We start from the raw sequence: 24,683 nt of genomic DNA, 5'->3' as shown, positions 1-24,683 counted from the left end.
GCCAAAATCAAGAGTTGGATGCTAAACTGACTGAGCCACCCAGGTGTCACTTTTATGTTTTTTTTTTTTTAACGTTTATTTATTTTTGAGACAGAGACAGAGCATGAGCAGGGGAGGGTCAGAGAGAGAGGGAGACACAGAATCTGAAACAGGCTCCAGGCTCTGAGCTGTCAGCACAGAGCCCGACACGGGGCTCGAACTCACAGACCGTGAGATCATGACCTGAGCCGAAGTCGGCCGCTTAACCAACTGAGCCACCCAGGTGCTCCGGTGTCACTTTTATGTTTAATTGTTTGAGGAATTGCCAAACTATTGTCCAAAGTGGCTGTACCATTTTACATTTTCACCAGCAATGTGTCAGGTTTCCAGTTTCTTACATCTAACATTTGTTATTTTCTGTTTTATTAGTTATAGCCATCCTAGTGGGTGTGAAGTGATAACTTCTTGTGGTTTTGATTTGCATTTCTCTAATGACTAATGATAATAGCATATTTTAATATGCATATTGGCCATTTGTGTATTTTCTCTGAAGAAATGTGTATTCAAATCCTTTGCAAATTTTTTAGCTGGGTTTTGTCTTTTTATTGTTGAGATTTGAGTTCTTTGTATATTCTGCATACTAGAGTTACCAGATATATGTGATTTGCAAATATTTCTGCCATTTTGTGGATTGTCTTCACTTTCTTGGTGTAATGCATTTCAATGTAAGCTTTTAATTTTTTGTGCATAATACACCATAGTTTATGTAGAGGAGCAGAAAGCACAGAAAAACTTTCATAACATTCTATTTGTATATGTTCAAGTTTTTAATTTGATGAAGTCCAATTTATGTCTTCCATTTGATTGCCATATTGCAGAACCCATTGTCTAATGCCAGATGTAAAAATTTATACCTATGTTCTTTCTAAGAGTTTCAGAGTTTTAGCTCTTAGATTTAGGTGTTTGATTCATTTTGAATTAAATTTTGTCTAAGGTATGAGGTAGGGATCGAAATTCATTCTTTTGCACATGGATATCCAGTTGTCCCGGTATCATTTGTTTTTGGCTTATTTTTTACATTTGCCAGTTTATTATGAAAGATATTATAAAGTATTCAGATGGACAGCCAGATGAAAAGGTGCATAGGGTGAGATCTGGAATAGTACCTCGTGCTTTTGTCTCCAGGGAACTGGAGTGTGATAGCTACCTCCCAGCAGTGGATGCATTTGCCAACCTGGAAACTCCCGCACTGTTTTTTGAATAGTCTGTTCTGCCCACTGAATGGTTGCCATTGAATGACACCTTTGTCAAAAAAAATCACTGGACCATAGATGTGTAGCTTTATCTCTGAACTCCCAGTTCCGTTGGTCTATATGTTTATCCTCATGCCAGTACCACATTGCCGTGATTAACTTTGCAGTGTTTTTAAATCAGGAAGTGTGAATCCTTCAACTTTGTTCTTTTTTAATATAGTTTTGGCTCGTTAGAGTCCCTTGCATTTCCATATAAATTTAGAATCAGATCGCCCATTTTTGCAAAGATAGGCAGTGGGCATTTTGGTAGGGATTGCATTGACTCTTTTAGTTCTTTTGATAATAGAGTATAGTTAAGATTACAGACTCTAGAGCCACACTGCTTCTTAACTTCTGAACCATACTGGGTATTTGGCTCCCTGAGTCATTTTTTAAAAGACTTTTTTTTTTTTTTTTTAACTGCTGAATGATTTTCAGTAATAATCATGAAATGAAGCTTAAAGTATTATGTATTTCAAAATAGTATAGTTCTGCTTATTGCTTCTATCGCCTTCTTCTGTACGCAACGCCCCCCCCCCCCCCCCGCCACTGATTTTAGAATTTTTTGTTGAGTTCCACTGTAATGATGTTGTTTCATGTTGGTATGGGTACCGCACATGAGATTGGAAGAATTTTGTTTTAATTGTGTAATTAATTCTTTGAATAACTTCCCAAGTTCCTACAGGACAAAAAAGAAACAATTGATAATTAATAAGTGAATTCCAACTACTTGGCAATGGCAAAGAATGAAATCTGGTCATTTGTAGCAACGTGGATGGAAACTGGAGAGTGTTATGCTAACTGAAATAAGTCAGGCAGAGAAAGACAGATACCATATGTTTTCACTCATATGTGGATTCTGAGAAACTCAACAGAAGACGGGGGGGGGGGGGGGAGTAACAGAGAGAGAAGGAGGCAAACTATAAGAGACTCTTAAATACTGAGAACAAACTGAGGGTTGATGAGGGGTGGGGAAAGTGGGTGAGGGGCATTGAGGGCACCTGTTGGGATGAGCACTGGGTGTTGTGTGGAAACCAATTTGACAATAAATTTCATTAAATAAATAAGTGAATTCTGATAAAACAAGCAACTACAAAAGACACAAGTTAGGCAGTTCCCCAAATCGTGCCCCTGATGTTAATGTATTTTTTGTCATTGTTAACGTTTTTTCTTTTCCTTTCCTTTTCTTTCTCTTCCTCTTCCTTTCCTTTTCTTTTCCTTTTCCCTTTCCTAGAGAGAGCACACACACCAGCAGGAGAGAAGGGCAGAGGGAGACAGAGAATCCTAAGTAGGCTCCATGGTCAGCGCTGAGGCCCACGCGGAGTTAGATGCAGGGGCTCGATCTACCATCATGAGATCATGACCTGAGCCTAAATTAAGAGTCAGTCACTTACCCAACTGAGTCCCCCAGGTGCCCCTGTTAATATATTTTCTTGATTCATTCTTTAGTTATAAAGCGAATAACAGTTTGATAAGAATATATTTTAGTATTAAATACTAAATTCAGTGCGATATATACATGTGAGCTAAAATTTGCGCTTCCTATGCCTCTCATTTTGCACTGTTTTAAATATTAAACACACTCCCAAGTTGTCTCATAGAAGATAGAGTTGAAATAACTCAAGTTCTGTCTCTTCATCTTTACAATCACTGTGGTGTTTATTTAAAATCTGTTGTATGCATGTAGGGCTCTAGAGTGCCACACAGGGATTGGGGGATACTCACTGCCCCTAAGAAACTTTGGACTGTTCTGGACCACTGAGAGATTTACTGTCCAAACAAATGCACTTAGCTGAGTCTTGATTGGGAAGAATCTTGACAATATTGAGTCTTCCTAGCCATGAATGTGGAATATTTCCCCATTTATGTAGTTCTTGAGTTTCTTTCATCAGGCTTTTATAGCTTTCCTCATACAGATCTTACACATATTTTGTTAGATTTATATACAAGAATTTCGTTTTGGGGATGCTAATGTGAATGGTTCTGTGTTTTTAATTTCAAATTCCACTTGTTCATTGATAATATGTAGGAATATGATTGACTTCTGTATACTAACCTTGCATTTTGCAATCTTGCTATAATTGCTTATTAGTTCCAGGCGGGTTTTTCTTTTTGTTGATTCCTTCGGATTTTCTATGTAGAAACATGTCTTCTGTGAACACTTTTATTTTTTCCTTCTTGGCCAGTATACCTTTTCTTTTTCCTTTTTTTTTTTTTTTTTGTCTTAATGTATTAGTTATGGCTTCTAGTACAGTGTTGAAAATGGTGAGAGGGCCATCATTGCCTTGTTCCTATCTTAGTGTGAAGCTTCTGGTTTTTCACTTATTTTTAATTCTTCAGTTGCTTTCCTTTTGAATGTAGAGGCATATTCTAAAGTTGTTTTTTCTCTCCAGCAACTTTAGATACCATTTCAGAGTTTCCATTTCATAAGATGAGGAAATAGTGTCTACACAACCCTCCATTGCTTGTACCCAATTTTTGTCAGTCATTGTGCCACAAATGTGGCACCAAAGTTTACAGTGCTCTAGTGCTTTGTCTGATCGTATTATAAAGGTCAAAAACCAGTGAGTAACATTTATGTTATTATGATTGTATAATAGCTTTCCCTACAGAATCTACTAGGGTGTTTGGACCAGTAGGGGAGGAAGTAAAATCCTGTCATTAAATTATTTTGCTTTAAGGACAGTGTTTCAAGAATCAAGGTCAAAAGATTTCTCTTACACTCCAAAGTTTACTATCAAGCCATAATTTATCATTTTTCATCATGAAATAGGTTTTGCACTTTATCAAGTGCCTAGTTTTCTATCCCCTGAGATGGTTATATTTTTTCTTTAATCTTTTAATGCCATAAATTATCCTCTTAGGTTTTCTGGTCAGAAACTACTTTTGTATTATTGGGATAAGTACTGCGTGATCATGATTTCTTTTTGAATACTCCATTGGATTCAGTTAATAGTTTATATGGGAGTTTTGCATCTTTATCTTTTGTGAACAGCTTGGCTTGAAAGTGCATAATTTTCTGGACTTGGGACTTCATGGGATTGAGAGGAAAGATCAGCAGTTTTTCTCTCGTGCAATATTAGACATACACTGTTCTTTGACCAGATAGTGATAACCCGAAGAGCTCCGCCTGCCAATCTTGTGGCAGTTTTGGCAGTTCATATTCTTTCAGAAATTCATCTTTCACCTGGATTTTCAAATCTGTTTATAGTTCATAATATTTTGCATAGTTTTTAGTGTTTCTGTCATCTATAGCATTTTCCCTTTTTTCATTTTGTTCTACCTATATTCTTTCCTTTTAGTATTGTGTTCTGTGTCTTGTTTTTATTTGTATGATTTTGTTCTTTGGGTTTTCTTTGTTCTGAACTGGCTTGCCAAAAAATTTATCTATCTTAACATTAATGATTTGTATTAGTATTTTTCTCCATTTTATTTATTATTTTTCTTATTCTTTGGATTTTCTCTTCTAAAAGCTTCTTAAGTTGAAAAGTAATAAGCTCATCTATTTCCACTCTTTCTTTGTACTCGATAAGCATATTCGAATCTATAAGTTCATAAAAACCACCTTAGTAACCCACAGACATTAAGCTGCACAGCTTTCTTTGTTATCCGTCTGGGAGAATTTCATAATTACTCCCTATAAAGTCCTCTCTAAATTATGGATTATTATCATGGGCTTCTCTGTTTTTAAAAATCATTATAGACATAAGGGTGCTCATGTATTAAGCTTCCCTTTTGTACTGAGTTCTTATCTTGTCACATTTTGGACAGAGAACATACACCTGGCATCTGTTGAGGCTTCCTCTGTGACTAGTACGTAGAACTTTTTGTAAATGTCACATGCTAAAAATGTACTCTGGATATTTTTATTTATTAGAGAGCTTACTATCTTCATACCTGCTGTGTATTTAATTTTGTGTTTCATGCTTGATTTATGTTTCTGAGAGGGCTGTGTCAAGTCTTTGTGATTTCTGTTTAGTCTTTCCTCCTTAGTTCTGAAAGTTGTTGCTTTATGTATTTTGAGGCTATGCTGTCAGGTACATACACACTTCCTTGAGCAGTACTATGTTAAAACTTAATTTACTTATATTTGTATTCTTGCATTTCCTTATTGAACAGAAATTTGACATCATATTCAATAAGTTCTTCCAGCATCTCATTCATATTATTCACTAAGAAAGAACTATGATATCTTTGTGGATGGTCTTCAACTTCTTCGTTTTTAAAATTTTATTTATTTTGAGAGAGAGGGAAAGAGAGAATCCCAAGCAGCCAGAGCCAGATGCGGGGCTTGAACTCACAAACTATGAGATCATCACCTGAGCCAAAATCAAGAGTTGGACGCTTACTCAACTGAGCCACCCAGGTGCCTCAACTTCCCTTTTGAATTATTCCTCTCATTTGTGCTAGTTGCTTTTTAGGTTTGTTGCTTAATTATGATGCTTGGACTTTTTCCCCCCCCATTGCATTCATGAGTTAATTCTGTTGTTTCTTAGACCTTAGGTCTTCCTCTTTAGCGGATTCTTCATTTTAAATTTAAAAATATTTTTAAGAAATATTGTGTGAGAAGAGAACAAGAGATTCATCACATAATGATAAAACAGTTCACTAAGAGGCCCTACATGTAAATGCACCTAACAGCAGAGCTTCAGAATACAGGAAGTAAAAACTCCTGGAACTGGAAGGAGAAATAGAGAAATTTGTAATTATATAATTATAAGTGGAGATTTTACCATTTCTCTTTTAGTATTCTACAGAACAAGCGAATAGAAGATAAGCAAGGATTGGGGCACCTGGGTGGCTCAGTTAAGCATCCAACTTTAGCTTAGGTTATGATCTCATGGTTTGTGAGTTTGAGCTCTACATTGGACTCGCTGCTGTCAGCATAGAGCCCATTTTGGATCCTCTGTCCCCCTCTCTGCCCCTCCCCTGCTTGTGTGTACACATGCACGTGCTCTCTTTCTCTCTTTCTCAAAAATAAATAAATGTTAAAAAAAAAAAAAAAGCAAGGATTTAGAAACACTGCACAACACCATCAACCAAATAAATCTAATTGACATTTGTAGAATGCTCCACCAACATCAGAACATACATTTTTTCTGAGTGCGCATAGAACATTCACCAAGGTAAGCCATATTCTGGATTATAAACAAATATTAACAAATCGTAAAGAGTTGAAATCATCAACTATGTTCTCCAGCCATAATGAAGTCAGATTAAAAATCAGTAACAGATGACAAGAAGATTCAAAGTTGTGGAAATAATATTTCTAAGTAATCCATGGATCAAAAAGTCTCTAGGGGAATTTTAAAATATTTTGAACTAAATGAAAATGAAAACACAGCATATCAAAATTTGTGGGATACAGCCAAAGATGTGCTAAGAGGCATTAAGTGCACTTATCAGAAGAGTAGATCTCAAATCAATAATTTAAGCTTCTGTCTTAAAACTAGAAGAGCAAAATAAACCCAAGTCAAATAGAAGAAAGGAACTAATAAAGGTAAGGCAGAAATGAATGAAATTGAAAATAAGAAAAAAGAGAAAATCAATGAAACCCAAAGCTGTTTATTTTTTTTAAAAAGATCAGTAAAATACATAAGCCTATAGGCAGACTAGCAAAGGAGAAAAAAAAAAAAAAAAAAGACACAAATTACTAGTACCAGGAATGAAAGAAGAGCTACCACTACAGACTGTATGGACATGAAAAGGATACAAGATAACTCTAAGGACATAAATTCAACAACTTAATGGAGCAGTTCTTCAAAGAACTGTATTTCCTATTTTTACTGTGACAAATCAGCACAAACTAAGGGCTTAAAACAGTATAAACTTATTATCTTACAGTTCTGGAGGCCAGAATGATGGGAGTCTTACTGGGTAAAATCAAGTTGTCAACAGGACAGCATTCCTTTCTGGAGGCTCTAGGGGAAAATCTATTTCCTTATTGTTTTCCAGCTTCTGGAGTCTGCCAACATTTCTTGGCTCATGGCTCCTTTCGAGTTCTTTTCTCCTCGCTCTGAAGACTTCTGTCTCCCTCTTCCATGTTAAGGACCCTTGTGATTATATTGGACGCACATGGATAATCTCTCTGCTTTAAGGTCAGCTGATGATCAACCTCAATTCTGTCTTCTACCTAAATTCCCCTTTGTCGTGTAATATATTCAGTTTCTGGGGATTAGGATGTGGCCATCTTGGGGCAGGGGGAGGCATTATTCTGCCTACCACTCCACATATTCATACTCACCCCAAGGTAAAATAACCATCAGCTCCCCCCCTTTCATGTGTCTCCCCTACAAAAGCCTCTGTTCTAATTTTTGTCTCTGTGATTTTGTCTAGGTACCTCATGTGAATGGAATCCTACAATATTTGTCCTTTTGTGTCTAGGTTATTTCACCTAGCATAATGTTTGTAAGGTTCATTCTTGTTGCTCTCATTGTTTGACAGAGTACAAAGATAATTCATGGAAAAGGATATTTTCAACATAAATGTGGGAACACATTTAAAACCTTTAAATCGCATACCTTATACAAAAATTAACTCAAAATGTGTCACAGTTCTAAGTATAAAATTTAAGACTGTAAAAATATAAAACTTTCAGACGTAAGTAGATCTTTGTGACCCAGGGTTTGGCAGTGAGATCTTAGACATACACCAAAGACACAATGCATGAAACAGAAATTTGATAACCATCAAAACTAAAAACTTCTGCAAAAAAATACTATTAGAATGGAAAGATAAGCCATTAACTAGAATATATGTGAAAACCATAGATGAGATTTGTATCCAGAATGTATAAAGAAAGCACAATGGTAATTAACCCAGTTTTAAAAAGGGCCAAAGATTAAATAGATGCCTCACCAATTCAGCATCATTAGCCACTAGGGAAATGCAAATCTGAACCATGATGAGATGTTACACACCTATTAGAACAGATAAAATTGGAAAACATAGTGACAGTACCAAATGCTGGCAAGGATACAAAGAACTTGATCTTTTATACATTGCTGGTAAGAATGCAAAATGGTACAGCCACTCTGGAAAAGAGGTGGAATCTTAACTGTACATTTACCGTATACCCAACTGTTCCATTCCCAGGTTTTTACTTAGAGAAATGAAAGCCTACGTGTACACAAAAACCTCTACACAAATGTTTAGTTGTTTTGTTCATAGTTGTTAAACTTGGAGACAATCTAAATGTCCTTCAGTGGGTAAATGGAGAAACAAATTGTCATTCAGCTATACTGTGGAATACTATTCAGCAATCAATAGAAATGAACTATTGATATACTCATGTGTTAGGGTTCCCAAGACCACTTCTATCTTGAGAGACTCACTAGAAGGACTTAATGTGACTCCATGTATAGTTTTATTCAAGGCCAAGATTTATTACAGCAGGATAGTAAAGATACACAGCTGGATCATAAGGGAAAAAGACACAGATGAAGTCTGGAGGAATCCACGTGTAGGCTCCCTTATTCCGTCTCCCCTGGGAGAATTCATGGATTGGAAGACTCTGTTAAGATGTCAGTTCTCAAATTATCTGTAAGTTCAACACAACCCTAATCAAAATTTCAGCAGACCTGACACAGAAGTTCATAAGCTGGTCCTCACAATTACATAGACATGTTAAGGATGACAATAGTCAAGACAAATTTGAAGAACTTTTTGATTTTTAAGACTTAAGACCGAGCCATAATGGTTAAGACAGTAACGAATATAGTATTAAGACAGCATAAAGATAAATAGATCAGTGTAACATAGCAGAGTGTGGAAATAAACTAACATAAGTACAGTGAGTTGATTTTTGATACAAGTGCCAAAGCAATTCAATGCTAAAAAGAAAGCCTTTTAATGTTGGAACAAGTGGATATCTTTTTGGGGAGAAAATGAGCCTCAACCCCTATGTCACAATATAAACAAAAACATTAATTTGATGTGGGTTTACAGACCTAAGTATGGAAAATAAAAAATGTAGAATATCTTCATGACCTTGGGGGTCAGTTACTATGAAAGAAAAAAAACTTGGCAAATTGGACTTCTCCTTAAAAGACACCACTAAGAATGTCAGAGATAAGGGGAAAATAATGTGCCGTGTATATATATCTGGCTTCATCATCTGTTAGGTGGCATGGTCTTGTTTGTATAACTTTCTTTTTTATTTTTTTTTTATTTAAAAAAATTTTTTTTTTCAACGTTTATTTATTTTTGGGACAGAGAGCATGAACGGGGGAGGGGCAGAGAGAGAGGGAGACACAGAATCGGAAACAGGCTCCAGGCTCCGAGCCATCAGCCCAGAGCCTGACGCGGGGCTCGAACTCATGGACTGCGAGATCGTGACCTGGCTGAAGTCGGACGCTCAACCGACTGCGCCACCCAGGCGCCCCTCTTTTTTATTTTTTTAAAAGTAAACTCCACACCCAATTTGGGGTTTGAACTCAACCACTGTAAGGTCATGAGTTGCATGCTCCACTGACGAGCCGCCCTCCTCCCCTCACCCCCCAGCATGTCATGTTTCTTACTCAGATGCAGTCAGAATAGCAACGTTGCTGTGGCTGTCATGGCTGTGTATCAGCCTTTTCTTTAAACATCCATTTTTCACTGAAAGCAAAAATGCCCATTCTTATGTACTTATTTATTGTCCATTTTGGTAATCCTTTATCGGCACTCCTCTAGTACAACAGCAGCTCTCTTTAGTATGCATCAGATTCACTTAGAGGGCATTTTATTTGTGTATTATTTTTTTTTATCGCGATTTACCAACAGCACTTTATTTTTGTCTTCTCGACATCTCGTTCCACGGCCTCCTTGGCCCTTTCTGCCGGGGCGTCAGAGTCCAGTGTTGGCACCGGCCGTGTAAACACTGGCTGCAGTTCTCCTCCTCCTCTGTTGTGACTCTGACTTCCTCCTTGCAGACATTCCATATGGGCATGACCGGTCCTGTCAGCTGGGTTTGACCGATTTGAGGTCTTCCGGAGAGCCCTCCCGGAGAGGGGCAGAGAGAGAGAGAGAGGGAGACACGGAACCGGAAGCTGGCTCCAGGCCCCGAGCTGTCAGCACGGAGCCGGACACAGGGCTCGAACTCACAAACTGGGAGATCATAACCTGAGCTGAAGTTCGGGGCCGAGGGCGTCCGGGAAGGAGAATGGGCTGGGAGCGGTGCCGCCACCACGGCACGCTGGCCTGCAGGACTCTGCAGACTGGTTCTACCCTCTTGGATTCCACCGAGATCACTGGTTCATGCCGCCTCCTTGTGGACGCCGGCCTCTCGAGACTCTTCTGAGCTGAAGGCCCTGCCGGCTCGCACTTGGGTGTGACGCCGCAGCAGAGGGCACCTCGCTGTGGGCTGGAGGGGTCCAGGAGGGGTCCAGGCGCAGGGTGCGGGTGAGGCACCAGGCCTTTGGTCTGTGGATCTTCCAAGCTGGCTGGTTGAACCACAAGGCACGCGCCACTGTGGTCCTCGTGGAAGTGGGACTTCGGGGTCCTGCCGTTCCGGCCGCGGGCCGTGGCTGCTCCAAGAGGGGACAGCCAGCGGGAAGGGATGGGCGCCGCAAAGCCATTTAGGCATTTTAAAACGCAGATTGCTAGGCCTCAGCTCCAGAATTTCTGATTCAGTAGGTCTGGAATGGGCTGGAAATTTTGGATTTTTAACAACTACTCAGGTGATTCTAATGATGGTGGTCAGGGCACGCGCTGAGGACCAGTTTCCCGGTGGATTTAACCCTCGTCGCACATCTGAATCACCTCAGGAGTTTATTCCTTCCTCCTTTTTTCAGAATTAGACTTGGCTCAATTAAATGAAAGTGTTTGGAAGCCCTGCTGAGCATGGTGTTAGTGGAATTTTATGAATATTTCTAACAGAATCAGCTCGTCACAAATAGTTCCTTCCTTTACTTCACGGCACCATAGCACCTGTGTGATGAATATAAATGGTGGAAGTATTGGCTAGCTATTTGGTTTGCTGGTTCTCCCCAAGCAGATAATTCCTAATTCTGTCAATAATTCACTTTGGTCTTGGCCAAATGCTGTAATTTTTTTCAAACCCTTGGTTTTCTTTTCTTTTTCTTTTTTTTTAAGATTTCATTTTTATTTTTACTTTTAATGTTTATTTATTTTGGAGAGAGTGAGAGAGTGCATGCGGGGGAGGGGTTAGAGAGAGAGGTTAGGCACAGAATGTGAAGCAGGCTCCCGGGCTTGAGCTGTCAGTGGGGCTTGAACTCAGTGAACTGCGAGACCATGACCTGAGCCGAAGTCATACGCTTAACTGACTGAGCCTCCCAGACACCCCTAAGATTTTATTTTTAGGTAATCTCTACGTGCAACGTGAGGTTCAAATTTACAACCCCGAGATCAGGAGTTGCTCCACTAACTGAGCCAGCCAGGTACCCCGGTTTTCTTCTCTTTAAAAAACATTTTTTTTAATGTTTGTTTATTTTTGTGAAAGAGAGACAGAGTGAGCGGTGGAGGGGCAGAGAGAGAGGGGGGGAGACGCAGAATCAGAAGCTAGCTCCAGGCCCCGAGCTGTCAGCACGGAGACTGACGCAGGGCTCGAACTCACAAACTGTGAGATCATAACCTGAGCTGAAGTCAGCCGCTCAACCAACTGAACCACCCAGGCACCCCTCTTCTCTTTAACATGACATTAGAAACACCTTTCTCTTCATTTTACAGTCATCATTGTAAGAGTTGTCAATGGATGCTAAATCTGGGGGTGGGGCAAGATTTGTAATAATTATTTGCATGCTCTTGAAGTGCCTCCTGCAGATTACTTAACAGTTGCAAAGGGGAAAAAAGTTACTGTGGAGAGATTGGCTATCCTTTTGACTGGGTGGTTAAGGTGAACATCATCAGTGAGGGGAAGGTGGACATTTGTCTCTAGATGATACCATTACAAGGACACAGCATCGCTTAGGGAATAGTCTGATAGTGCACACCTGCAATCTAATCATAAGAGAACATTAGACAAACCCAAAGTGAGAAGCATTCTATATTTTTATCTAGGGTTTGTATTCTTCTTAAATATGAATGTCATAAAAAATAAAGATTGAGGAACTGTTCCAGATTGAAGATGAAAGAGACATGATAGCTAAAAGCAGTCAGTATGTGATCCTAGACTGGCTCATGTACCGAAGAGGAAAAAGTACAATAAAGGATAGTATTGGAATATGGATGGTGGGTTAGGTGAAAAACATTAGTTTTGAATTTCCTGAGATTGGTAACAGTACTGCTAGTTATGTAAAATAATCTCTCTATTCTTAGGAAATGCATATTGAAATATCTAAAGGCAAAAGCGTATGGATGTGTGTAATTTAATCTAAATCGGGTCAGAAAACTATGAGAGCAGATAAATGGAGCAAAGACAGAGGTATTCTTTGTACTGTTCATGTGATTTTTTTGGAAAGTTTGAAATTACTCCCAAATTAATTTTTTTTTTTAAAAGAACATCCTCTTTTTATTTCAGGATGGCTGTAAGGGAAAAAAATCTGTATAAAAATGTTTTCAAAGAACATCGTGCTTTACAAATGATGGTTCATATGCTGCTTTGCATAGCTTTAGGCCTCATTCTGTGGTGTTCTCGGCTAGGGTGTTGGCTCCTGAGAGCCTGCACGAGGTCACCATGCCCTTCCTTGTGACACCCAACCCCCTGGAGGGCAGCCCCCCCCCCCCCGCCGGTGCCCAGTGCAGGGCTGCACCTGAACGCGAAGTGCCACACCTGACCAGAGTCTGTTGTTACGTATTGTAATATTGTACATGTAGCTGTGAAAAGTGCCTTTTTTTTTTTTCAGCCCAAAATGGAGTTAATCCTGACTGGGAGAAGAAAGTAATTGAATATTTTAAGGAAAAGCTGAAGGAAAATAACGCTCCGAAATGGGTAAGTTTATTGCTGCTGGGTTGGGCTGACTTCCAGGTTCTCTCTGTAGAGTGGTAATCCACGTAAAATTTTAAACTATATATACACATTATATATGTACTATATGTATACATTAATGTGCCCTGTCTTCTGCATTAAGTGTATATGTATTAAAAGATTTTGCCCTCTTTCAACTGAAACGTCGAGCAATTCGGTGCTTCTATGTTGGTGCCTCTAGGTGGCAGTAACTGACCATATTACTCTCTAAGACCAAAAAAAAAAAAAAAAAAAAAGGTGTGAGTCTCTATTATCTTTGTTTTATTGCTTTCATTTAAAAAGAATTGGCATGTACTAGGTTGTTTTTAATGTTTATTTATTTTCAAGAGAGATGAGAGACAGAGTACAAGCAGGGGAGGGGCAGAGAGAGAGGGAGACACAGAATCCGAAGCAGGCTCCAGGCTCTGAGCTGTCAGCACAGAACCTGATGTGGGCTCTAACTCACGAACTGCAAGATCATGACCTGAGTCGAAATCAGGTGCTTAACCAACTGAGCTACTCAGGTGTCCCTGGGATGTACTCGTTTTAAGAGAAGAGCTCAGTAAGGCAAATGCCTTTCTGCTACTTGTGAAGTTTACATTAGAGTCCAGTGTCATTATACAAACTAGGAAGAACTCAGTACTTTTATGCCCAGCACTTATGTTAACTGTTGAGATCATTGGCTTCCTAATGGGGTTTGGGGTGTGTGTGTGTGTGTGTGTGTGTGTGTTGCAGTTTGGGTCTGGATATATAGTTTCTGTATATGTGCTTAATGTTTTACAGATAGGAGTATTGACTTGTTTTCCTTTAAGGTGCCATCATTGAATGAAGTTCCCCTTCATTACTTGAAACCTAACAGTTTTGTGAAGTTTCGCTGCATGATTCAGGATATGTTTGACCCTGAGTTTTACATGGGAGTTTACGAAACGGTTAACCGAAACACAAAAGCACGTGTATGTATTGCTTTTTTTCATGAAACTTTCTGTTTGTAATTAGTGGTGTTAATCTTATCCTTGTTGTTTCTGGTGGTTTTGATTCAGATATACTGATATGATACTGTTATTCTTTGTTTTGGATCATAGGTCCTTCATTTTGGAAAATACAGAGATGTAGCAGAGTGTGGGGTATGTATCCTTAAGATGTATAAAACATTTTTAGTAAGAATTTTTTTTCTTAAATGTTTATTTTTGAGAGAGAACACAAGGGGGTGTGGGGCAGAGAGAGGGGGGTGGACAGAGGATCCAAAGCAGGCTCTGTGCGACAGCGGAGAGCCCGATGTGGGACTCACAAACCATGAGATCGTAACCTGAGCCAAAATTAAGAGTCAAACGCTCAAACCGACTGAGCCACCCAGGTGGCCCAATACGAATTTTTTCTTAAGCAGCAAATTTATTTCCTTTGGTTGATCTTAAATGTATTTATCTTGTGTGTAAGTAAGTTCTAAGAAGTCCTATGAATGTTTTATTTACCTTTTATTTGAGTTTCTCTGATGTGGATGTATTTTTGATCTTCTAAAAATCTCTTAGAAGGTGGAGTACTATAAATAACAAAACTAATTCCTTTTCCTAATATCTCTATACTTGGTTAAAAAATTACAGGTTATGATAAGTTATTTTAAAATAAAAGTGGAAGATTAATTTAGGACTTAACACTTGCTTAATTAAATTTCATTAAATCCTGTCACCTTTTTGTAGGAGGAAAAATGTTTTTAATAAACTTAAGCTTTCTTTGATAAAAAGAAGTAATGGAAGCTCTCTTACATATCATGGGAAAGGCAAGAAGGCAGAGAACACCAGTCAGGATTATGTTTGGGAAAGGGATTGTCTTGAGGTGGAAACTTACTAGGAAAGCAGTTATAGAGAGGACCTACAGTATATCTGCAGTTTTTTAAAAATTGCTTTTCTGATAAAAGCAAAAATATCTCCCATATTACTTTTTATGTGTTTTTCATGTGGTTCTATTGAAATTGATGGTAATTTTATTGTTGGGGGAAAAAAACAGGTATCATAGGTGGGGATTGATCAGGCAGGTGCTTACGTAGAAAGGTGTTACCTCCATTCTAGGGTCTAGTTCTCTGGTTTGCTGATCCAGAATCTTAATTTAATCAGATTATGTAGGGCTTTTTATATTTTGGGAGTCTGACTTCTGCTTACCCGAACCTTAAGAGATTGATTTATAACCCTCATACCAGCCGTTAATTCACAGTAGAAGCTGTGCCTGGCTGAATAAAGTGTTCTAGTTCAGGGGCCAGTCTGAACAGAACAGCCCTAATTTGGAAGGTTGCCGTGAAGATTACATTCAACAAAAATGTATCTTCCTACAGTTATTTAGGGGGACCCATGAAAGATGGATTTGTTCATCTTAACACATGATGAACCAGGTCTCCCGACGTCTTTTTTTCTTTTACAGTGTTTCTACAAAGTAAAATGTGGGAGTAAAACGTGGTGCCAAATCGAATGAGTTAACTTTATAAATGCTTGCTGCCTCCCTTTTTTGAGGAATCCTAAGGCACATTAGCCTAATGTATTAATAAATACACAGTTTTGTCCAGTACACAAAATGCAACATCACCATAGATTACCAAATCTCAGCATCTGGAAATAGGAAAATAAAAAAGATGATGTGTCTGTCCACGTGTGACACTTCCGAAGGCAAATAGTTTCTATTGTTTTGCTAAAGGTCATAAGTAAAAGCACCAAACTAGGAAAACTTGGGGCCTGGAAAGAAAGCAATACGCAGAAAGCCCAGGTTGTACATATTGGCTAAGGCTCACACTTGATGTCTCTTGGGTTTGTGGGTCCTTGGGCCCTTGTTTTTTTCCTTACAAAATGGAATATATATTTTATTTTACTTCTAAGAATTTTTTTTGTACTATAAAAGTATGTACTCATTAAAGTAACATTTTAATATTACATCCTAGGTTCTTTCTTACCTCTTAGGATTTTCTAAGTGTATTTGAAATAGAGAACATGCCTCTTTTAGGGAATAATATCTGACTCCAATCTCATATCAGTTACCTCCTAATGAATATTTCATTAAGTTCCTGTTTTGTAGGCTGATTCTGATTATTTTCTATGAAAGAGACAATGGAAGTACCATGTATCCTGTTTATTAAAAAGGATTTAATTTTGTAACAGGGTGCTGTGTATTATGGATTTGAGGGAAGCTAGTATATTCATCATTGCATGTGAAATGATTTTATGTCCATTTTCCTTTTTAAAAAATGACAGTTTTTATTTGGTATTTGTTTTTTAGTTCTTAATGTGTAATATTTACAATGATTTTATAAATAACATGAAAAAAGTGACTTGCTAATTAAAATTTTTGTTTTTGTTTTTCTTAGTAAAATTTTAAATATACTTTTTTGTACATCACAGCCTCAACAAGAAGTTGATTTAAACTCTCCACGAACTACCACATTGGAAAGACAAACTTTCTATTGTGTTCCAGTGCCTGGGGAATCTACGTGGGTAAAAGAAATATCCTTTATCTGAAGTTTCTTCCATATTGAATGGTTCCTGATTATTAATTGAAAAGACCACAATTAGGGGTACCTGGGCAGCTCAGTTGGTTAAGTGTCCACCTCTTGATTTCCACTCAGGTCATGATCCCATAGTGTGTGAGTTCAAGCCACGAATCCACCTCTGCACTGACAGTGTGGAGCCTGCTTGGGATATTCATTCTCTCTCTCTCTCTCTCTCTCTCTCTCTCTCTCTCTCTCTCTCTCTCCCTCCCCCTCTCCCCCTCCCCCTCCCCCTCTCCTTCTTCCTCTCCCTCTCCCTCTCTCTTCTCCCCCTCTCCTCCCCTCCCCCCCTCCCTCCCCCCCACCTTGTTCACACACACCCACTCTTTCTCTCAAAATAAATACATTTAAAAATAAAATAAAAAACAATTACATTTTGAGTTTTTAGAAACTTCATCTTTTTATGCCAATGAAGTTAGCCGGGAAAAAAATTGTTCTTCATTTACAGAGGTTGGCTTTATTTTAATGAGGTGTTTTTCATTTGTCCTAAATAAGAAAGCTTATAAAACAACCCAGCTATTCATTGTGGAGAAATCACAAAATTATGGTATATTCCTATAGTGAAATACTGTTGGGGCACCTGAGTGGCTTAGTCAGTTAAGTGTCTGACTCTTGATTTCATTCAGTTCAGGGCTTGATCTCACAGTTCATGAGTTTGAACCCCAAGTTCAGGCTCTGGTGCTCGCAGTGCAGAGCCTGCTTAGTATATTCTCACTCGCTCTCTCTGCCCCACCACTGCTCACACACACACTCAAAATAAATAGAAAAAACTTAAAAGAAATACTGTTAAAAAGATTGAGGTGGCTAAATTAAAGGTATTTGAAAAGTACCATAATTAAGTAAAAACATAGTTTCAAATTAGAGCTAATGCTGAATTTCTTAAGGGAAGGCAACATGTTAGCTATTTTGAGAGATGTGGAAACATCTTGGTGTCTTTTTTATTTTTTAAATTGTATAATTTTTTTAGTTAGTAATTTTTTTAGGCATAGTTCACATACCCTGAGATGCGTAGATTCTAAAGGTACACTGCAGTGATTTGGACAAATGCATACCCGTTCAATCTACACCTGTCAAAGTAAAGAACTTGTGCCAGCAAGTTCCCTTGTGTCTTTTCCAGGCACCTGTCTCCTCTTGGAACCACTGTCCTGATTTCTTTCACTATAGCTTCATTTTACCTATTCTTGAGTGTCCTGAAATGGAAGCAAGAGAGAGTCTGTGTGTCTGATTTTTGTTCTGCATAACATATTTGAGATTCATCTCTTTATGTATGTTAGTAGCTCCTTCTTTTTTATCACTGATGGTATTTGTTTATATTTTTTCTGCTTGATGAGCTTTTAGGTTGTTTCCAGTTTGGAGCCTGGTGTTTTCTTTGTGAGAAGATTTTCAATTAAGTTTAACAGTTTTTTTCTGTGTCAGTTGTAATAAGTTGTATCTTTCAAAGAATTGTTTCAAAATCACTTAATCTAGTTGTACTCATGTCAGTATCAAAGCTTTTCATAATATTTCCTAGTTTTCCTTTTAATGTCTGGGGCATATCTAGCAATGATCTCTTTTCATTTCTAGTAATACTAATTAATTTTTCTTTTATTCTTGGTCCGTGTTAGTGGTTTGTCAGAGAACCAACTGTTTAATTTTCTGTTTTCTATCTCATTGACTTCTGTTCTTGTTTCCTTTTATGATAGTTTGGTTTTAATTTTTCTCTCACTTCTCAAAGTGGATGCTCAGATCATTAATTTCAAATCTTTTATTTCTAATATTAACATTTAAGGCTATACATTTCTCTATAATCACTGCTTTAATTGCATTCCACAGATTTTGATTTGTTGTTTTCATTATCATTCAACTCAGACATTTTCTAATTTCCCTTGTGGTTTCTTCTTTGTTCCTTGATCTTTACAATAGTGTACTTGCATTCATCCACTTCATACTTAGTGCTGCTGCCATAACACTTGATTTGTACTTAAATTGTAGAGCACCCAGTATATTATCATGTTTGCTTTAAACATTTGGCTTCTTTGTAAATTAAGAAATGAGGATGGGGCGCCTGGGTGGCTCTGTCAGTTGAGCATCTGACTTCAGCTCAGGTCATGATCTCACAGTTCATGAATTCGAACTCGTGTCGAGCTCTACAGCTCAGAACCTGGAGCCTGCTTTGGATCCTGTGTCTCCCCCTCTGTCTGCCCCTTCCCTGCTCACGCACTCTCTGTCAAAATTGAATAAATGTTAAAATTCTTTTTTTTAATGAGAAAAATGTCTTTTATGTATTTTTGTGTGTATGTATCATTTCAAGCTCCCTTTGTTCTTTTTTAAGTTTATTTATTTTAAGAGAGCTTGAGCAAGGGAGGGACAGAGAGAATCCTAAACAGGCTTAACTGACTAAGCCACCCAGATACCCCTGTTCTTTTTGCTTTTATATAGAGTCATTTTCCTAAGCTTTTTTTTTTTTTTTTTTTTTTTAAAGTATACATCTGTTGGTGATGAATGAATTTTCTCAGCTTTGGTTCATCTGAAAATGTCTTTATTTCACCTATATTTTTGAAAGATGTTTTCGCTGGATATAGAATTCTTGATTGATAGCAGCTGTTTTCCCTCCCCAGTGCTCTGGTGGTATTGTCCACTGTCTTCTGGCCTCCATTGCTTTTTTGATGCAAGGATAGCCATCATCTTACTGTATTCCTGTGTGTAATGTCTCTGATTTTCCTCTGGCTGCTTCTAATGTTCTCTCTTTGTCTGTGGTTTTCAGCAGTTTGACTGTGATGTGTGTGAGTATTTTTGTATTTATCTTGCTTGGGTATTTTTGAGATTTTGGATCTGTGGACTGGTACTTTTCAGGTTTCGGCCTTTATTTCTCCCAATGTTTGTCTGTCCAGTCTCTCATCATTGTGTCATTTTCTGAGGATCCACTCACATGATCATTAGATTCTTTGTTACTGTCCTCCTGGTGACTGGGCTTCTGGGAGACTTTTGTTTTTGTTTTTATTTTTATTTCAGGTATCTTATTTTTCCTCTTCTTCATTTTCCTTTTTTTTTTTTTTTTTGTTTCCATTTCTCTGCTAACATTCCTCATCTTTGACTCCTCTCATCTTTGCTTTTAAAATTGTGAATTTTATAACTGCCCTTTAGTGTCCTTGTCTGTGAATTCTAATATCTGAGTCATCTCTGTGTTTATTATTAGTGATTTAAAAAAAAATTTTTTTTAACATTTATTATTGAGAGAGACACACAGAGCATGAGCAGGGGAGGGGCCGAGAGATGGAGAGATACAGAATCCGAAGCAGGCTCCAGGCTCTGAGCTGTCAGCACAGCCCAACGCGGGGCTTGAACTCACAAACCGCGAGATCATGACTTGAGCCGAAGTCAGACGCTTAACCTTAACCTTAAGACTGAGCCATCCAGGCACCCTGTTTTTAGTGCTTTTTAAATTTTTTTTTAATGTTTATTTTTGAGAGAGACAGAGTGTGGGGGGGGAGGGGCAGAGAGAGAAGGAGACAGAATCCAAAGCAGGCTCTAGGCTCTAGGCTCTGAGCTGTCAGCACAGAGCCCAGTGCAGTGCTTGAACTCATGAACTGTGAGATCATGACCTGAGCCGAAGTCAGATGCTTAACCAACTGAGCTACCCAGGTGCCCCTGATTATTTTTAATCCTGATTGTAGGTCATATTTTCTTGTTTTTCATCTGTAGCTAATAATGTTACTATATGCTGATATACAATATTGTAGAAAGTTTGGTTTTGTCTTATCTCAGGAATGTTGCATTTTGTTCTGATAGGTAGGTGATTTAAGTTGATCCCTTGGACCTTGTTTGTCATGGCTTGGTTTTGGGATTGGTTAAAGTGGGTATGGAGTGGCCCTTGCTGTGTAGGACACAGTCCTTATTCATGAGATGCGCTATTTCTGGGTCACACTTGAGTGCCCGATATGTTCATTAGGGTCCAGTTCTACTATTGTACAGTTTCCCCCAGCTGCATTTAGCTTCCAACCAGCTAGCAGCTGTTCTCTGCTAGGCCTCAAGGAATCCTGACTTGAACATCACAGGTTTCAGTTCAGCCAAAGACCCAAATGGAACCTGCACAGATTTCTGGTTGTTTATCTGCAACCAGTAGCCCTGAACTGGGTGTTCTGTTTTCTCTACCTAGCAAGGGCAGGGCCTTTACTTCTCTTTGTTGCAATTTGGGCGGTGTTCCAAGAGAAAGCTGGGAAGAATGTAGAGTTTATCCGTTATGTTTTCTTATTCAAGGATTATAACCTTACGCTCCCTTACAGTGACTAGAAATCGTTGCCTTGTGTCTTTTGCCTAGTTTACACTTCTTTATAGCAGGGGTTGGGGGCATGAGGCTAAGTTGCTACCTTCATAATCAAAACTGGAAGTCTAGTCTTCTTTTAAAAGAATGTTTTAATTTTAACCAAATTGCCAAGCTAGTAATCTTTTATTGGTCCTGTAATTAGCATACCTTAGGATATTCATTTCATGGTGGACTTTTCTTAACTTATTTAACGCCTATGTTAATGCAAACCAAGCTCGAGTCAGTCCTTCAACGTCCTACACCCCCAGTCGTCACAAGAGGAGTTATGAAGATGATGAAGATATGGACCTACAGCCCAGCAAACAGAAAGACCAGCATGCTGGTGCCAGACAAGCAGGTATTGTGTGCCAGTGGGCTTTCTGTAGACTTCTCTCTCAGATTAGGTTTCAGAGTGAATTGTCGTGTGATGCAGCTCTAGATTTAGGAGCTGGCAGTGATGGGACAACCTCACTTTCAAGTTTATCGCAATTACAGACGGTTTTGAGAGATTCTGCAGTACTTTTGGTCAGACTGTTTCATAACCAAGCAGTTAGGCATCACTTAGTGAAAAGTGTCTGCTCGCCTATTAGTTTGTAAGGGTCTTCAGGTGGTTAGTCAAGAAAGGCCTTTGCTCATTCTTCATACTGGTTTTTATCTCGGCTCATAAGTAATACGGAAGCATAGTACTTTATCCTGAAAATGTTTTATTCATATCTGAAAACATCCTTTCTTATTTTCCTTTTGAGATAGTGGTATTTTAAGTTAGTGAGATTGAGAACACCAGCAGAAAACCTGAAATTGTGGCACATGAGATGACTTAGTCCTCAGCTTGAGAGCAGAAAGCCCTCGGGATAGGCAGAATTGTACTTAATACATGTTTGTAGTGGTTTATCTCGAAATGTGCTGAAAACCCAGTGAATTCTCATTAACACAGGGAGAACGAAAGGGGCAGTGCCCTAAGAGATGAGACCATTTCAGGATTGGCATAGTTCATTCTCGATCTCACCGATCATGGTTTTTAGGAGTATTCTTTATTGTGGCAGGTAGAGAGGTTTGTCTTTCCTCCTTTTCTGTCCAGTCATTGAGCTTGAGCACCTTCATCAGAGGGCAAGTTGAAGGGAGAGGAGATCAAACAAGTCTGTCTTGTCAGTGAGCTTCTGTAAGATTGGGCTGAGGGTGGTAAACAAAGAATTAGTAATGAATTTCACTTACCCATATGTTTTCCTACTTAGTAAGTTCATATTACTATATTTCCTTAAAGCCAAGGCAGATTTTAATGTTCTTAAAATTGGGATGTTTAATAGTAAATCTATACAAATGTGGTTATTCTTTTTCTCCACGCCACCCCCCCAAACAGTATAAATTAATGGTGTAGCATAACAATAAGTAACCTTAGAATCCAGGACATAGTAATTCTCTTATTGTCTAAGCAGTTGATGCTCTCTTCTGTTTTTTGCCTTTTGTTTGAATGTCATACTGTAGGGTTTTTTTAAAATACATTTGAGTGTATTATTTATGTAAAACTTGTTTGTTGGTTTCTGGGTAATCTGTCAAGCTACATATATTTTTAAACTTTCTTTGAGATAAGTGTAGACCACATGGCAGTTGTAAGAAATGATACAGAGAGAGCCTGTATATCCTTGACCCAGTTTCCCCTGATAACATCTTCTATAATTCTAGTAGAATATCATAACCAGGAAATGGTCATTAATACCACCCATTGACCTTATATTCACATTTCTTATATGCACTTATTTGTGTGTGTGTGTGTGTGTGTATTTAGTTCTGGGCAGTTTGGTCACGTGTAAATTCATGGGCCCACTACCACGGTCAAGATCCAGAGCAGTTCCTTGCCCGCCATCTCTCAAGTTGCCTTGTAGAGCATACTTACCCCTTTCCTGCCTCTCCCCTCCCCACAGATTCCTAACCCCTGGCAAACACTAACCCATTCTTTATGCTTCTGTTACTGCATGACCATATGTAGTCAGGTATACTTCAATTAAAAAAAAAAAAAAAAAAAAAAAAGATTCCAGCCTAGCATTAACCCTAAAAAAAGAAAAGGTTACATAAATGCAATCAAATATTACGTAAACTTTGTGGATTGGCTTTTTTCATTCAGAATTTCCTTGAGATCCATCCAAGTTGTTGCAGGTATCAGTAATTTATTCCTTTTTATTTTTTTATTGCTGACCGATACTTTATGGTGTGGCTGACTATCTGTTGATTCTAATTAGTTATAAACCCTAGGCTGGGACTGCTTCAGAGATAAGAGGGTACTTTTTAATCATCTTTGTATCCCCAACAACTGGTCTGATTCCTAGTACAAAATGGATGCTAATAAATATGTGGTAAATGAATATATTGCTATTATATGGTTTTATTCTGCTTAATATGTAGAAAAAAGTTCTAAGGTGGGTTTGTTATCTGTAAACCATGTATTTCTTAAAGATGTCAAAGTAACTATTAAATGTTAACTTTTAAAATACTTACACTTGAGATTTGATGGGAATTTTTTGCCATCTTATTGTAGGGAAGAAATGATTAAAATTTGCAGATCTGCATAATAATCTTTGTTCTTTTAGGTCAGATAGTAGGTTTTGTTAGCATATGTTATTTAAGAACCGTAACAACTTGAAGTTTGTGAGTTCAGCAGCACCATTTATATCAAACTTGAGAGGCTCTTTGGAATGTTCTTTATCTCTGGGAAGCCTTAAAAATGACTAAGTGCAGTGTTGTTCTTTGAATTTAGGCAGTGTTGGTGGTCTTCAGTGGTGTGGAGAGCCAAAACGTTTAGAAACTGAAGCTTCTACTGGGCAACAGCTGAACTTCTTGAACTTCTCTTCTCCTTTTGACCTGAATTTTCCACTGCCAGGGGAGAAGGGCCCTGCATGCCTTGTGAAGGTACTAAACCCTTTATAGACCCCATGTGGATACAGATGTGCTATGTGTCTCAAGTCGACATGGAATGCTCTTAGCATTGTGTTTGTTTCCTGTGGCTGCTGCAGCAAATACAACTTCAGTAGCTTTTAATAACAACAAAAATGTATCATTTTATAGGCTTTAGGTCAGAAGTCCAACATGGATCTCACTGAGGATAATATGCAGTCCTTAGGGCTGCATTCCATTATAGATGCTCCAGGAAGACTGTTTTTCTAGCTTCTAGAAGTGCTCACATTCCTTGGCTTGGGACCCCTTCTTCCATCTTCCAAGCCAGCAGCCATGCCTCTCTCTAACCATTTTTGCATAGTCACATCTCCCTCAGACTGTTGGTAGGAGAGATTCTCCAATTTTAAGGGCCTTCATGATTATATTTGGGTCCAGTCAGATAATCCAGGATAATCTCCTCATTGCAGGGTCTTTAATTTACACACATTCCTTTTGCTTGCAAGGTAACACATTCACAAATTTCAGGGATTAGGATGTGGACCTCTTTAGGAGGCCATGTTCTGCCCACCACAGCATTCTGAAAGAATTGAAGAATATTCGAACACAGAAGTGGAACAGTTTTTTAATTCATGTCTACTGCCTTCCTTAGTCATTTCCATCTTCCTAATAACGACTTCATTTTCAACATTCTCGCCCCAAAATCCATTTCTCATTTGAATTTAAAATAAAATAGAAGGCAGCAAATCTATTGGTAGTTTGTTCTCCAGTCTTGCTTACCCTGGTTTTTTTGAAGATTCAGAAATGATCTTGAGAATTTCCATTCTCATATTTTGTGGT

At 38.3% G+C, this 24,683-nt stretch overlaps 1 protein-coding gene across 2 annotated transcripts in view; it reads left to right on the top strand.

Annotated features, from left to right (window-relative positions):
• Window positions 1–24,683, top strand: part of MCMBP (minichromosome maintenance complex binding protein) — a 48,453-nt gene that overhangs the window by 6,748 nt on the left and 17,022 nt on the right. For both annotated transcript variants that reach the window (XM_086681015.1, XM_086681016.1), the window contains exons 2-7: window positions 13,055–13,140; window positions 13,968–14,108; window positions 14,238–14,279; window positions 16,533–16,634; window positions 21,174–21,318; window positions 23,710–23,861. In XM_086681015.1, coding sequence (XP_086537141.1) covers window positions 13,055–13,140; window positions 13,968–14,108; window positions 14,238–14,279; window positions 16,533–16,634; window positions 21,174–21,318; window positions 23,710–23,861 — 668 coding nt within the window. The remainder of the gene's footprint in view (window positions 1–13,054; window positions 13,141–13,967; window positions 14,109–14,237; window positions 14,280–16,532; window positions 16,635–21,173; window positions 21,319–23,709; window positions 23,862–24,683) is intronic.

Source organism: Puma concolor, chromosome D2 (genome assembly GCF_028749965.1).
Source record: "Puma concolor isolate L17-30 chromosome D2, mPumCon1.1.hap2, whole genome shotgun sequence".
NCBI lineage: Eukaryota > Metazoa > Chordata > Mammalia > Carnivora > Felidae > Puma > Puma concolor.
This window is presented reverse-complemented; position numbering and strand designations above follow the sequence as displayed.